Source organism: Pan paniscus, chromosome 11 (assembly GCF_029289425.2).
Source record: "Pan paniscus chromosome 11, NHGRI_mPanPan1-v2.0_pri, whole genome shotgun sequence".
NCBI lineage: Eukaryota > Metazoa > Chordata > Mammalia > Primates > Hominidae > Pan > Pan paniscus.
In genome coordinates, this window is record NC_073260.2 from 45,357,743 (window position 1) to 45,373,603 (window position 15,861).

Below are 15,861 nucleotides of genomic sequence, written 5' to 3' on the forward strand. Positions count from 1 at the left end.
TTTCCACAATGCTTTCCAGAAAATAGAAGAAGGAACATTTCCCACTTCCTTTTATGGGGCTAACATTACCCTGATACCAAAAGCAGATAAAGAGAGTACAAAAAGAGAAAACTATAGTCCCACATCAATCCTGAACTTAGGAAAAAAATCCTCAACAAAATACGAGCAAATCAAATCCAGCAATGCATAAAAAGAATTATACACCACTACCAAATGAAATTTATTATAGGTACAGGCTGGTTTAACATTAAAAAATCAATCAATATAATCCACCACACCAACAGGCTAAAGAAGAAAAATCATATGATCATATCAATTAACACAGAAAAAGCATTAGATAAAAAAATTCAATACTGACTCATGATAAAAACTCTCAGCAAGTTAAGAATAGAGGGGAACTAATTCAACTTGTTATGGAAAACTTACTGCTAACATCATACTGAAAGGTGAAAGACTGAATGCCTTCCCCCTACAGTCAGGAAGAAGGCAAAGACTCTGTTCTTGTGACTCTTATTCTGCTTGGTAGAAGTTTTAGGCTACTATGATAAGGCAAGAAAAAAAAAATAACAGCATATGAATTGGAAAAGAGGAAATAGAACTGTCCTTATTTGCAGACATGACTGTTTATGTAAGAAAATCCCAAGGAATCACCAAAAACTTCCCAGAATGGAAAGTGAGTTCAGCAAAGTAGTAAGGCATAAAATCAACATAGAAAAATCAATTGCATTTCTATACACAAACAAAAAACATGTGGAAACTGCATTTAAAAACACAATACCTAGGCCAGGTGTGGTGGCTCATGCCTATAATCCCAGCACTTTGCAAGGCCAAGGCGGGCAGATTACCTGAAGTCAGGAGTTTGAGACCAGCCTGGGCAACATGGCAAAACCGTGTCTCTGCTAAAAATACAAAAATTAGCTGGGCGTGGTGGCAGGCGCCTGTAATCCCAGCTACTCAGGAGGCTGAGGCAGGAGAATTGCTTGAACCTGGGAGGTGGAGGTTACAGTGAGCTGAGTTCATGCCACTGCACTCCCATCCTGGGCAACAGAGTGAAACTCCATCTCAAAACAAACAAACAAAAAAATCACAATACCAGTTAAAATCTCCCCAAAGAAAATGAAATACTTAAGTATAAACTTAAAACATGTATGAATCTGTATGCTGAAAATTATAAAATTCTGATGAAATAAATCAAAGACTAAAAAAAGAGAAACGTGATTATAAATTAGAAGATGCAACAAAGTAAAGATGGCAATCTCCTCAAATTGATTTACAAATTTAATTCTTATAAAAATCCCAGTAATATTTTTTGCTGACATAAATAAGCTTATTTAAAGTCACAGGTCCTATCTAAGATGATCCTGAAAAAGAGGATAAGTGGGAAGAATCACTCTATCCAATACTAGGCCTATTACATAACTACAGTATTCATGACAGGGTGGTATTGGTGGATGGACAGATATATAGATCAGTGAAACCCAACAGTGAATCTACAAACACATTCACATAGCTTCAGGGCACTGGGATAGATGAAAAGTTCTGAAGACAGCAAAAGTGTAATCCATAAAAGAATAATTGGACTTCATGAAAATTAAAAACTTTTTCTCAGAGAAAGATCATATGAAGAAATGGAAAGGTAAGTTACAGAGTGGGAGAATGTATCTGCAAACCACGTATCAGAGCAAGATCTAGTATCTAGAGTATATAAAGAACTCTTAAAACTCAACAGTAAAAAAAAAAATTAGTGGATAAAAGACATGCACAGATACGTACAAAGAGAATATGCAGATGGCAGATAAGCACATGAAAAGAGGTTATCATCATTAGCCATTAAGGAAATGCAAATTAAAACCACAAAAGACACCACTATAGAACTGCTCTAATGGCTAAAATAAATACTGATAAAACCTAATGCTGGTGAGGATGTAGAGAAACTTGATCACTCGTACATTGCTGGTAGGAATGTAAAATGGTACAACTACTCTGGAAAACAGTTTGGCAGTTTCATATAAAGTCAAACATGCAACTATCATATGACCTAGAAAGTAAATTCTTGGGTATTTATCCCAAAGTAATAAAAACCCATCTACACACAAAAATCTGTACATGAATGTTTACAGCAGCTTTATTCATAATAGCCCCAAACTGGAAAGAATCCAGACACCCTTCAGTGAATGAACTGATAAACACACTGTGGTACATCCATACCACAGAATACTACTCAGCAATAAAAAGGACTCAACTATTGGTACACACAACAACCTGGATGAAACTCAAAGGAATTAGGCTGACTGAAAAAAGTCACTCCTAAAAGGTTACATACTGTATGATTTTATATACATAACGTTTTTTGCGATGACAAAATTATAGAACTGGGGAACAGATAGTGGTTGCCACAGGCCTGAGTTAGGAGTGTAGGTGGGTTTAACTATAAAGGAAGTAGGAGGGATCCTGTGTTGATGGAACTGTTCTGTATTTTGACCAAAACAATGTCAATATCCTGGCTGTGATATTATTATTACACAATAGTTTTTCAAGCTGCTACTATTGGTAGAAACTGGATAAAGGGTAAATATGATTCCTCTGTATTATTTCTTATATTTGCATGTGAATGTACAATTATCTCAATATTTTAATTAAAAATGTATATATAATCAAAGAGAAAGAGCCATACATAAAGCCTAAGCAAGGGTCATCCAGCAAAGGTCAGGGCAACACAAGGCAGGCAAATAGTAGGGTGCATGGCATATGCTGTGGGGCCTGGCAGGGTACGGGCCCTGTGTGGAAAATACAGCCGAGTTGGGTGATGGCCTGGCAGGGTTGAGAGACTGGTTAGGAAAAGTACGGCTGAGTAAATAAGCAAACATACTGGGGATAATAAGAGCCAGGTTTCTCATTCTTACATAATTATAAATGGGAACAGCTATAAAGATGGTGTAATAATGGATTAGAATTGAAAGTATTGGCCAGGCGTGGTGGCTCATGCCTGTAATCCCAGCACTTTGGGAGGCAGAGGCGGGCGGATCACGAGGTCAGGAGATCCAGACCATCCTGGCTAACCGGTGAAACCCCATCTCTACTAGAAATACAAAAAATTAGCCGGGCGTGGTGGCGGGCGCCTGTAGTCCCAGCTACTCGGGAGGCTGAGGCAGGAGAATGGCGTGAACCCGGGAGGCGGAGGTTGCAATGAGCCAAGACTGCGCCACTGCACTCCAGCCTGGGCGACAGAGCGAGACTCCGTCTCAAAAAAAAAAAAAAAAAAAAAGAAAAGAAAGTATTGGCTGGGCATGGTGGCTCACGCCTATAATCCCAGCACTTTGGGAGGTTGAAGCAGGCAGATTACTTGAGGTCAGGAGTTCAAGACCAGCCTGGCCAACATGGTGAAATCCCGTCTCTACTAAAAAAATTAGCTGGGCGCAGTGGCGGGTGCCTGTAATCCAAGCTACTTGGGAGGCTGAGGCAGGAGAATTGCTTAAACACAGGAGGCGGAGGTTACAGTGAGCAGAGATTGCACCACTGCACTCCAGCCTGGGCAACAGAGCGAGACTCTGTCCAAAAAAAAAAAAAAAAGAATTGGAAGTACCAAAGTGAACTTGTGGTTTTCAATATATATAGACAGAAACAGAAATAAATATACAGTTGACTCTTGAAGTTTTAACTGAGCTGGTCCACTTATATGCAGATTTTTATCAACCAAAAGGTACTGAAAATACAGTATATGCAAGATGCAAAACCCTTTAGTATGGGTGGGTACCACAGAGGAGACTGTGAGACTTGAGTATGCATGGATTTGGTATACCGGGGGTGGGAGGGTCCTGGAACCAATCCCCTGTGTACAAGGAGGGATGACTGTACCCGTAAAAATGGACAGGTACATATGTATATGTATGAACACATATTTCCCAGCTTTGTCCCCTAAAAGGGGTTGGGAATCATGATATACCAGTAGTAGTGAGCATACCAGATCTTGGTTATATTTCCTACTAAAAAGAACCAAGGCTCCTTGAAGAAATGGCTGATTTCTGGGCCAGGGCAAGAAAAGAATAAAATGAGCTGGAAGATCTTGCTGTGCCAGAGAGTGAGGAATATAGGAATGGTGGGGACATGTAAAATGGACATTGTAAACAGCTTGATGGGGTTCTTACTGTCCAAATATGGGGAAACTGAAGCATCCAAATAAATCATAGTAAAGGATTACAATGCACTGAACAAAATAGGAATCCATGCTAAATAAATAAGTAATCGAACAAATAATAGGAAATTCTTCCTTACACTAGAATGCTAACTAATAAAAACAGAAGGAATAATGAAATTAGAAAATCTCCAGTTATCGGAGGGTTGGGCAGGCGAAGAAAATCTCCAGTTATCTATCACAGTAATAATTAATTCAGGCAAGAAACAGCAATAGATGCTAAAACTGCTAGGTAAAAGTTGGATGTGGAACAGGATATTTACGTAGTCTGAAATCATCTCTCCTTAAAATATTAACTATGAGGGGAGAAAGAATAATTTATAATGGATAAACTTTGGCAGACACCACTTTACTGATGTGATCAAACTAAACATAACCAGTGATGGGGCAAAATGACATCTTGTGTTATCTGTGACCCTTCTACCAAAAATGCATAATCTCAGTCTTACCATGAGGAAACAGCAGACAAACCCAAACTGAGGAACATGTTACAAAAAAAAAATTGTCTATAATCTTAAAAAATGTTAAGGTCATAAAGGTCAAGAAAGGAGTGACTAGGGCCTTTGAAAGGGATTTAAAAAACATTACCAGAATCATTTTCCTATTAAAGGATATTATTGGGACTGCTGACAAAACTTGAATGGGGGTCTCTGGGTGAACAGAATGTAGGAGTTCTTTTGTGTGCTTTTCTTGTACCTTTACTGTTAGTTTGAAATTATTTCAAAATAAAAAAATTAACATCACAAAAAGCAAGACAATCATACAGCCTGGGCATCCTGAGGGAGGAATATAGCACTGCCCATGAAACAGTCTTGCTAATTAAAAAAAATCTGACTAGACTCTACATCTATCTACCAATTTATAGAAAATATCATGTCGATATTATCAGCAAAATACAGGTTGTGGCAAACTCCACAAGGCAAAAAACCTGTTTTCTCCAACAAATAAACTGTAAGGAAAAAGAGACAGAGGGAAGCCCAAGTTTAAAAGAGATTGAAAGCCGGGCACGGTAGCTCACGCCTGTAATCCTAACACTTTCAGAGGCTGTGGTAGGTGGATCACTTGAGGCCAGGAGTTTGAGACCAGCCTGGCCAATATGGCTAATCCCTGTCTCTACTAAGAAAACAAAAATTAGCCAGGCATGGTGGCGCATGCCTGTAATCCCAGCTACTCGGGAGGCTGAAACATGAGAATCGCTTGAACTTGGGAGGCAGAGGTTACAGGGAGCTGAGATGGTGCCACTGCACTCCAGCCTGGGAGACAAAAAAGAAAAGAGATTGAAGCTAAATAGCAACCAATTACAATGTATTGACTTTTTTTGGATCCCAATTCAAACAAATTATACACACACATGATATATACATGTATAATTATATCTATGGTATATCTATAAGACAATTAGAAAATTGAACACTGTTTAGATATTTGATGATATCAAGTAAATACTGTTGATTATTTGAGGTATGGTAGTAATAATGTGGTTTATTATTATTATTATTATTATTTTTTGAGATGGAGTCTCACTCTGTCACCCAGGCTGGAATGCAGTGACATGATCTTGGCTCCCTGCAACCTCTACCTCCCAGGTTCAAGCAATTCTCCTGCCTCAGCCTCTCGAGTAGCTGGGATTACAGGCATACGCCACCACGCTTGGCTAATTTTTTTGTATTTTTAGTAGAGATGGGGTTTCACCATATTGGCCAGGCTGGTCTCGAACTCCTGATGTTATGATCCACCCACCTCAGCGTCCCAAAGTGCTGAGATTACAGGCGTGAGCTACCGCGCCCAGCCAATGATGTGGTTATTTAACAAAATGACGCGATGCCTTGAGTTTGCTTCAAAGTAATATGGATGCAGGGAACTGAGTGAGAGAAGTGAGTGGCTGAGATTGTTAAAGCTGGGTTATGGTACATATTTGAGGGATGATGCATATATGGGGGATGATACAAATATGGGGATCTTTATTTTATTCTGTATACTTTTGTGTTTGAAATTTTCTGTAATAAAAGTTTTTTTATTTTTTATTTTTTAATTTTTTTATGGCCGGGCATGGTGGCTCACTTCTGTAATCGCAGCAGTTTGGGAGGCTGAGGCAGGCGGGTCATTTGAGGTCAGGGGTTCAAAACCAGCCTGGCCAACATGGTGAAACCCCATCTCTACTAAAAACACAAAAATGAGCCGGGCGTGGTAGCATGCACCTGTGGTCCCAGCTACTCAGGAGGCTGAGACAGGAGAATCTCTTGAACCTGAGAGGCGGAGGCTGCAGTGAACCAAGATTGCATCACTGCCCTCCAGCCTAGGCAACAGAGTGAGACGCCATCTCAAAAAATAAAAAAAAAGTAAATTTTTTTTTAAGTAGGAGAATCAAGATTTAACTGTAGTTCTGTCTCACTCCACAGCTACTTCTTGATAAGTTTTCTGTTTTCCTTTAAAAATAAATACTTTATTTATGTATCCCCCAATTAAATTTTCCCATGAATCATTATATAACATTTAAAAAAATACTTCCCATCCACAAACATAATAAAGTATAACTATCTTTATAGATGAGATATGCTTTAATAAAATTAGCTATAAAGCAGATGTTATTTGTCTAGATTTTTTCCTAATTAAAAATTAGCTGCATTTATACTAAAAGGAAAATTTTAATTAAAAAATGTTTTTTTGGAAAGGTAAAAAGCAGCATACCTAGTGGATCACAATACAGGTGGTACAACCTTCCTGGGGGTGTTTGGAAATATGCCGGGTTTCTTCATCGTCACTGGAACCTCGGGATGCTACTGGATTTAGTGGTAGGGGTCAGAGATACTATATGTCTTAGGTGCTCAGAGCTCTCCAGCACAACAAAGAGTTGTCCCACCCGCAAAGCCAACAGAATTGCCATTGAGAAACACCAACTAAGAGGTAACATTTACAACAGAAGAAAGAAAAGGGAAAAAGGTTCGTCTGACTCAGACTTGTTGGCTGAAGAGTTACTCAGGGGGAAAGAAACATTATTCTAGAAGGGAAGCAGCCACTAGACATCTAGAAGGGAAGCAGCCACTAGACATCTAGAAGGGAAGCAGCCACTAGACATCATTCTTGTGTTTGTTTTAGACAGTACTTCTTTCTAAGACCAGGGAAACTAACACATTAAGTCTGGCACCTAGAAGCTGTCCACAAATGGTAGTTACCAGTAGTATTAGTGCCTCTAGGGCCAAACACAACAAAGACAGATGAAGGAGGATCTACAAGGATACGGAGTTTAGACAAGATGAGAAGTGGGAAACAATGGTTTTCTTGATGAGAGAGAACGCCCCCTGGTGGAGTGGTCAGATTCCAGCAAGAACACAACAGAACTGACTTGTTCCTAGCAAGTGTTGAACTCAATACCTTTAGTTAGACCCTTACTCCTTTACTCTTCTTCCTATCATCTAATCCATACTTAGGGGAGAAATCCTTCAAAGTTCTCTATACAGTAGGACTAAAGTGAAGGTGGGCAAAGCCCCAAGGGGGCAGTTAGAAAATACTGCAAGTGGTACTGCCAAGAGAAATTACTTAACATCTCCCTTGGCTAACTGCCGGTGGTGGTAGCAAGACCAGCAATATCAAAGCAGAAGCAGGGAGGCTCCCAGCTCAGAGCTTGTGATGGTCAGGAAGAGTAAAGGGCAAATGTGGTAGTAAGAGTTCAAGTCACGACACTTGTCCTTGCCTGGGGTGTCATATAAAAAGCAAAATGGCATGGGAGAAAAGACACTGGGAGAAGTAGGGCTGGAGTGCTTCTGGATGTGCTAAGTGGCATTTACAACTAATGAAAGGAGAACAAAATTAAAGTTTGATTCATAAGTAGGCCTTTGATGATAGGAACAAATGCATAATCTCAGCTGATGATAATTATGCAGGAGACAAACACTGTTTGCAATACTCCTTCTTAAAAGGCCAAGGCCATTATTCAGGATTTTGAAAAGCAATTCTAACAGGCCAAGATGGTAAGGCAGTAAGTAATACTTGCAACCTGGGATTCCAATATGAAGAAGAGAGCCTTTTCTTTTGTGTCCATTCATATAGCTACTTTTATTAAACGCCAGCTTGCACAGAGAGACAAAAAGTGTATTAAAGAGACATTACCTTTCATGTTTGCAACACACTCGCTGTTATTCACCAAGGTAGAATATGGTTGTTCATTCTGAGGCAAGACTCCTGCAGCCATGGTAGTCTGTTGGAAAAAAAATTATTTTTTGAAAGTTTGCCTTGGGATAGTCATTTATTAATCACCCAAAATATGGCTAGACCTTTGTTATCCAATGCTGCAGTCACTGGCCAAGTGGCAGATACTTGAAATATGGCTAGTCAGGTTGAGATGTGCTGTTAAGTGTAAAATACACACAAGATGCTGAAAATTTAACACAAAAAATACAATGTAAAATACCTCAATAATTTTTACATGAATTACACATGCTAAATTTCATGGCTAACAGATTATTGTATTGCTCAAATGATACAGTTTCCATTGAGAAAAGTTAATTAAATCTTCTTAGATGTCAAAAAACCAAAAATTATCATATTTATTAAGTTATTTCTGTGTGCCAGACACCAGTATTAAGTCACTTTTTTCTAAAAAGAACTCTACGAAGTAGCTATCATCCCCTATTTTAAAGGGGTAGAAGTCATGTCAGTAGGATTAACACACACTAAGTAGTAGGGTGGTAGTTAATCCCATCTTTCAGCTTCCAGTTCAGTTTTTTCAATTAGTACACAGCTGCGGATGAAAGAAATTCTAATAAAGATGATCTCAACATTTTTGAGCTTCCAGATAAACAACTGTGTAATTCAACTTTGTAGTTCCTAAGTGTACCTCAATGTAAATATTGATGAAAACAAAACTCAGTTGTGGAATTTTATAAATGACAAAACTATTTCCATAAAATGCAAGCACATAACCCAGAAAAGTTTATGGAGTTGACTGTGATACAAGAGAAAATAACACGATTCAAACGTTTTTTCTAAATAATGATTTTAATAATTTTCTTGGCAAAACCATGTTTACGGTTTGAACATCTATTATTGGGAGGTCAAATATTATACTTTTATTAGCTTATTAAATGGCTATGAATTTTATTTAAAGGCAATAAAAACTTGTTGAAATTCTTGCACCAATAAATCTACAATGGTAATTAAATCCAGCCCTAATTAATATTTTTCTTTGGTGCACTGGATCATTCCTCTGAGAAAAAAGTCACTTCTCAAATCTCAGTGATTCTTTGAGAATTTCAAGTTCACTAAAATTTTACTTCTAAAAGCAATCTTTATACGCTCAAAAAAGTACAAAATTTAAAATCTAAAATCCTATTTGATAAAGCTGTTTCCCTTCAAAAGAAATACAGGAATTAAAATCACAGGGGTGACCTAAAGTGAAATTAAAAAGAATGCTTCCTGAAATATTAATAATGTCACACACCGGGTATCATACTAATTAATGCAAAATTTTATAATGTGCATAGTATTTCAAATGAACGTTACATAAAGACATTAAGTAAAGGGACTAATGGAACAAGTTGTTCCAGGAAATTCATTAGCAAAAACTTAATTTGAAAGGATATCCATTAAGATTAGACTTAGATAAAACATTTTTTACCATATTTTAAAATTTGGACTATTTTCTTAAAACATTTTGATGAGAAAAACAATTATCACCATATTAGAATCATGGAATTTTGGAGCAGCTGGGACGCTAGCCCTGGCTATTTTGTATATAAGAAGTTATGAACCATGTCCCAGAGAAGGTCCTGCCTTGTCCCACATGATACAGCATGGAGAGTGACAGAGCATGCTGGTGACAAACTTGGACCAGTCATCACTTTTTTTGTGAAGCTTTCCCTGCCCTCACTCTTTGCTCTTCAGCTATAATGTAATGAAACATGTATACCTGACAGTCTCCCCTGTAGACCATGGGGTCATGAGGATGAGTTATGACTGGTTCACCTCTATGTCTCTAGAGAATGGAAAAGCCAGTATATAGGTACCCTTGTGACACAACTGTCAAACTGAAATGGACCATATTAGACTGAGTTCCTTGAGTCTATTCACGTCTTATTTATCTCTGTATCCTAAAGCCTACCGAAAACATGTCTAATATGGTTTGGATCTGTGTCCCCACCCAAATCTCATGTCAAATTGTGTTCCCCAGTGTTGGAGGTGGGGCCTGTGGGAGATGACTGGATCATAAGGATGGATCCTTCATGAATGGTTTTGCATCATCTCCTTGATGTTGTGGTAGAGTTCTCATGATATCTGGTTGTTTAAAAGTGTGTAGCATCTCCCCGCCCTTCCTCCTGCTCCTGCTCCCACTTTGCCTTCCACCATGAGGCCTCCCCAAAAGCAGATGCTGCCATGCTTCCTGCATAGCCTGCAGAACCATGAGGCAATCAGACCTCTTTTCTTTAGAAATTACCCAGTTTCATGTATTTCTTTATAGCAATGTGAGAATGGACTAATAAAGATACTTGAAAATGTGGAGGCAGCTTTGGAACTGGGTAATGGGCAGAGGTTGGAAGAGTGGGAAGGGGTCAGAAGACTGGAAGATGAGGGAAAATTTGGAACTTCCTAGAGACTTGTTGAATGGTTGTAACTAAAATGCTGATAGTGATATGGAAAGTGAAGGCCAGGCTGAGGAGGTCTCAGATGGAAATGGGGAATTTACTGGGAACTGGAGCAACAGTCACTTTTGTTAAACCTTGGCAAAGAGCTTGGCTGGATTGTGCCCCTGCCCTAGGTATCTGTGGAACTTTGAACTTGAGAGAGAATTTAGGGTATCTAGTGGAAGAAATTTCTAAGCAGCAAAACATTCAAGAAGTCACCCGGCTGCTTCTAAAAGCCTATGCTCATATGCATGAGCAAAGACATGACCTGAAACTAAAACTTATATTTAAAAGGGAAGCAGAGCATAGAAGTTTGGAAAATTTGCAGCCTGGCCATGTGGTAGAAAAGAAAAGTCCATTTACAGGAGAGCAATTCAAGCAGGCTGCAGAAATTTGCACAACGAAAAGGAAGGCAAGTGCTGATAGCCAAGACAATGGGAAAAACGCCTTGAAGGCATTTCAGAGACCTTCCAGGTAGCCCCTCCCAACACAGGCTCAGAGGCCTAGGAGGAAAGGATGGTTCTGTGGGCTATGCCCAGGGCCCTGCTGCCCTGTGCAGCCCCAGGACACTGCTCCCTGCACCCCAGCAGCTCCAGCTGTAGCTAAAATGGGCCCAAGTACAGTTGAGGACACTGCTTAAGAGGGTGCAGGCCGTAAGCCTTGGTGTCTCCCATGTGGTGTTAAGCCTGCAGGTGCACAGAATGCAAGAGCTGAAGCTTGGGAACCTCCACCTAGATTTCAGAGGATATATGGAAAAACCTGAATGTCCAGGCCGAAGCCTGCTGCAGGGGCAGAGCCCTCATGGAGAACCGCTACCAGGGCAGCACAGAGGGGAAATGTGGGGTTGGACCCCCCACACAGAGTCCCCACTGGGGCACTGCCTAGTGCAGCTGTGAGAAGAAGGCCACTGTCCTCCAGAGCCTGGAATGACAAAGTCTCCAGCAGCTTGCACCCTGTGTCTGGAAAAGCCATAGGCACTCAATGCCAGCCCATGAGAGCAGCCTTAAGAGATGAACCCTGCAAAGCTACAGGAGCCGAGCTGCCCAAGGCCTTGGGAGCCCCCCCTTTGCAACAGTGTTCCCATGGAGTATTTTGGAGCTTTAAGGTTGAATGAGTGCCCTGCTGGGTCTCAGACTTGCATGGAGCTTGTAGCCCCTTTCTTTTGGCTGATTTCTCCTTTTTGGAATGGGAGTATTTACCCCATGCCTATATCCCCATTGTATCTTAGAAGTAACTAATCTGGTTTTGATTTTACAGGCTCATAGGTGGAAGGTACTAGCCTTGTCTCTGATAAGACTTTGGACTTTTGAGTTAGTGCTGGAATGAGTAAAGACTTTGGGGGTACTGTTGGAAAGGCATAAGCGTATTTTGCAACGTGAGAAGGACATGAGATTTGGAGGGGCCAGAAGTGGAATTGTATGGTTTGGATCTGCGTCCCCACTGAACTCTCATGTGGAATTGTAATCCCCAATGTTGAAGGTGGGGCTTGGTGGGAGGTAACTGGATCATGGGTGGGGGCAGAGTTCTCATGAATGGTTTAGCATGATCCCCCTTTGGTACTGTATAGTGAGTGAGTTCTCACGGGATTCAGCTGTTTAAAAGTGTGTAGCACCTCCCCCTGCCTTCCTCCTGCTTCTGTCATGTAAGATGCCTGCTCTTGCTTTGCCTTCTGCCATGAGTAAAAGCTCCCTGAGGCTTTCCCAGAAGCCGATGCTGCCATGCTTCCTGTACACCTGCAGAACCGTGACCCAATTAAACCTCTTTTCTTTATAAATTACTCAGTCTCTGGTATTCCTTTATAGCAATGGGAGAACAGACTAACACAATGACTATTTAAAAAGTATATGTTGAGTTAATTGTACTCTTCTGGGTTACAATTATGGACTACTTTAAAGACTTATTTCTAACTAATCCTTCAGAAACTTTAAGTTGTAAGGAACCTCAGAAGTTCCTCTCGGAGAATCCTAACCAAATGTGAGCACACTCTCCACAATATCTTTGTTTAAACAGTAACAGTGACATCATTACACAGCTCTGGTAGCCAGAAAGCTTTTTATAATATTACCACTCTGTAATTTCTACCCACTGGTCCTATTTCTGCTCACACAGAACAATACACCCTTTCTTCCATATATCTAAAGCTAGTGATCATGCTCCCCTCACTTCTGATATATAGCTTCCCAGATGATACATCAGCAGTTCCCTTTACCTTTTGTCATAAGTAATGTTTCTAGATCTCCTCATCAGCTTGGATGCTCTTTTCTATATATACACTCTATAGTTATTAATATTCTAGTGCCCAGAACTGAAGTCTAGTCCCCAGATGTGGAACAATCATCAAAAATCAAAACAAAACCTGTCACCTTCCTTATCTGAAAAGTTTATGTGGCTTATTATCACATTAGCATTTTCAGCAATCTCAAGACACATCAGGATACAACAACAGTCAAAGAATAAAGCTGGTCCATATATTTTGATGCTAAAAAAGATATTCATTAGGGATAATTAAACATATATGAAAGTTTAAAGTGAAATAAATGGTATAGAATGAAAAATAAAAGTCTCCACCTTCTATCCCCCCAAGCCAAGTTTTATCCCACAGAAGTAGACCATTTAAACTCTCACTTTAGTTATTCTGGGGCTGGGGGTAATAATCACTATACTTAGACCTCCGGTTCCTATGCTACCGTCTTTAAACCATACTACTGAATTCCTGATTTAAAGATGAGGAAACTGCCTCATTTACCATACTTTCCATCATGCCAACCTTCCCCTATTTAATACATCAAAATATTTGTCTTCTGATTATCTCTGTAATTTTAAATTCTGATTATCTTTGTAAATTTTAAAGGTGAATATCCTCTAACCAATCTCTTGTTCTATCAATTTTAAACAGTATCTTGATTCCCTCTATGTAAATTAGTTAACTTACACTACTGTCCACTTTATTTTCCCCTCCACTTTCAAGTTCTGCCAACCATACCATTTTTAGATGAAGATTTTTAACTTTTAAATTTCAGTTAATCTATAATTTCCTCAAGCTTTGTCTGTAGGCTTATTCTAAATGTGAGACAAAATACAATTGTTATCACTATCATATATAATACATATACACATATAATCTGTGAACACATACTTTTTTTTTAACCATCTTGTATCACCAAACTATGTGACGCTTTAAGTAAGACATTGCAAGCATAAGTGTCAAATGGATTATCTTTTCTTTCACTCCAACAGTTGCTTAAAATAAAGGCATATTTTGTTTTGTTGTAAATTTGGACAGTATGTTTCTTATATAGACTTTCCTGGGTTTTTTGTTTGTTTGTGAGACAGAGTCTCATTCTATTGCCCAGGCTGGAGTGCAGTAGCACAATCTCGGCTCACTGCAACTTCTACCTCCTGGGTTCAAGTGATTCTCCTACCTCAGCCTCCCGAGTAGCTGGGACTATAGGCATGTGCTACCATGCCCAGATAATTTTTTTTGTATTTTTATAGAGATGGGGTTTTGCCATGTTGGCCAGGCTGGTCTCGAACTCCCGACCTCAGGTGATTTACCCGCCTGGGCCTCCCAAAATGTCCTGGGTTTTTAATAGCTTTTTTGTTTGTTTTTTGAGACAGAGTCTTGCTCTGTCCCCCAGGCAGGAGTACAGTGGCACAATCTCGGCTCACTGCAACTTCCCCCTCCAGGTTCATGCAATTCTCCTGCCTCAGCCCTCCGAGTAGCTGGGATTACAGGTGCATGCCACTACACCCGGTTAATTTTTGTATTTTTTTTTTTCAGTAGAGATGGGATTTCACCATGTTGGCCAGGCTGGTCTCGAACTCCTGACTTCAAGTGATCCGCCCGCCTCAGCCTCCCAAAGTGTTGGGATTACAGGTGTGAGCCACCGCGCCTGGCCCAATAGCTTTTTTCTTACTGACTAAAGTAATATATATCTTCACCACAGCTTCTTAATCATACTATCATAATCATACTACCTACTTGCTTTTTGAAGATATTTTTCTTCTGAGATCTTTGGATTCCTACTCCAAAGAGGAGTTTGTGCAGATCGGTACTCAACCAAACACCTTGGGCCAGCAAAGCCTTGAGGGCCCTCTGCACCTTCCTGTGCTGCTCTCACATCTCCAGGACCTGACTCTGCAAATTCTAGCCACCTTGGCCACACTGAACTCTGCTCTCTGCACACCTCTGGGAAAGCTCTGTCTTAGTCCCCCTCCCTGCACTGAAGCCTGGAAACTGCCCCCAGGGAGACAGCTGGTGCAAAGGTAAACTCACTGTGTTTGTTTCTCTTCTCTCAGAGATCTAGGTCCTCAGCTGCTTTCTTTCCAAAATCCAAAAGACATTTTATTATATATGCTGTCCAGTTTTCTAGTTGTTTTAGGCAGAAGGGTATTAATAAATATCTAATTTCTCTTATTTCATCTTGGTTGGAAGTGAAAATCCCCTCTGGCCATCTTCAAATAACTCAAATCCAGGGGAACTGTGAAATACTGCCTAATATGCATTACCTTGGCATAAAAACATTCATTTATAGTCCAACTGTATATAACTGCTGATCAAAAATTATATTTCAAATATGTTAAACTATATTTTAGAATCAGAAATTCTGTGTTTGAGTCTTGACTCTGTTCACTGTCAGCTATATGAACCATTCTGAGCTTCAATTTCTTCTATAAAATGAGGACTATAATATTTACTCTTTTTGGTTGTTGTGAGGATGAAGAAAGGGGTGTGTGTCTGTGTTCCTACCACAACACCTGGCTTTTAAGTATTCAATAAATATTTGTTATCTTACTTTGCAAACCAGTATCCGCAATATCTTTTTGCTTTTTCCCTTCTTAGTCTGTACTCACTTCATTTCCCATCTTTATAAGAATTTGTAAAGGATTCTATTCATACCTCTCCAACACTCCTGTTAATAGTTAGTAATGGGCTGCATGCAGTGGTTCATACCTGTAATCCCAGCACTTTGGGAAGCTGAGGTGGGCAGATCGTTTGAGCCCAGGAGTTCAAAACCAGTTTGGGCAAGATGGCAAAACCCTGTCTCTACA

General features: G+C 39.8%; 1 protein-coding gene across 2 annotated transcripts in view; it reads right to left on the reverse strand.

The window, feature by feature from the left end:
- PTPDC1 (protein tyrosine phosphatase domain containing 1) overlaps positions 1-15,861 on the reverse strand; it is a 79,265-nt gene that overhangs the window by 36,772 nt on the left and 26,632 nt on the right. The window contains exons 2-3 of one of the 2 annotated variants that reach the window (XM_055117868.2): positions 15,764-15,856; positions 8,300-8,387 (exon numbers count right to left, since the gene is read on the reverse strand). In XM_055117868.2, the coding sequence (XP_054973843.1) occupies positions 8,300-8,381 (82 nt within the window). In that variant the 5' untranslated portion in view covers positions 8,382-8,387; positions 15,764-15,856. The remainder of the gene's footprint in view (positions 1-8,299; positions 8,388-15,763; positions 15,857-15,861) is intronic. The other variant, XM_008959993.4, reaches the window with a different exon arrangement.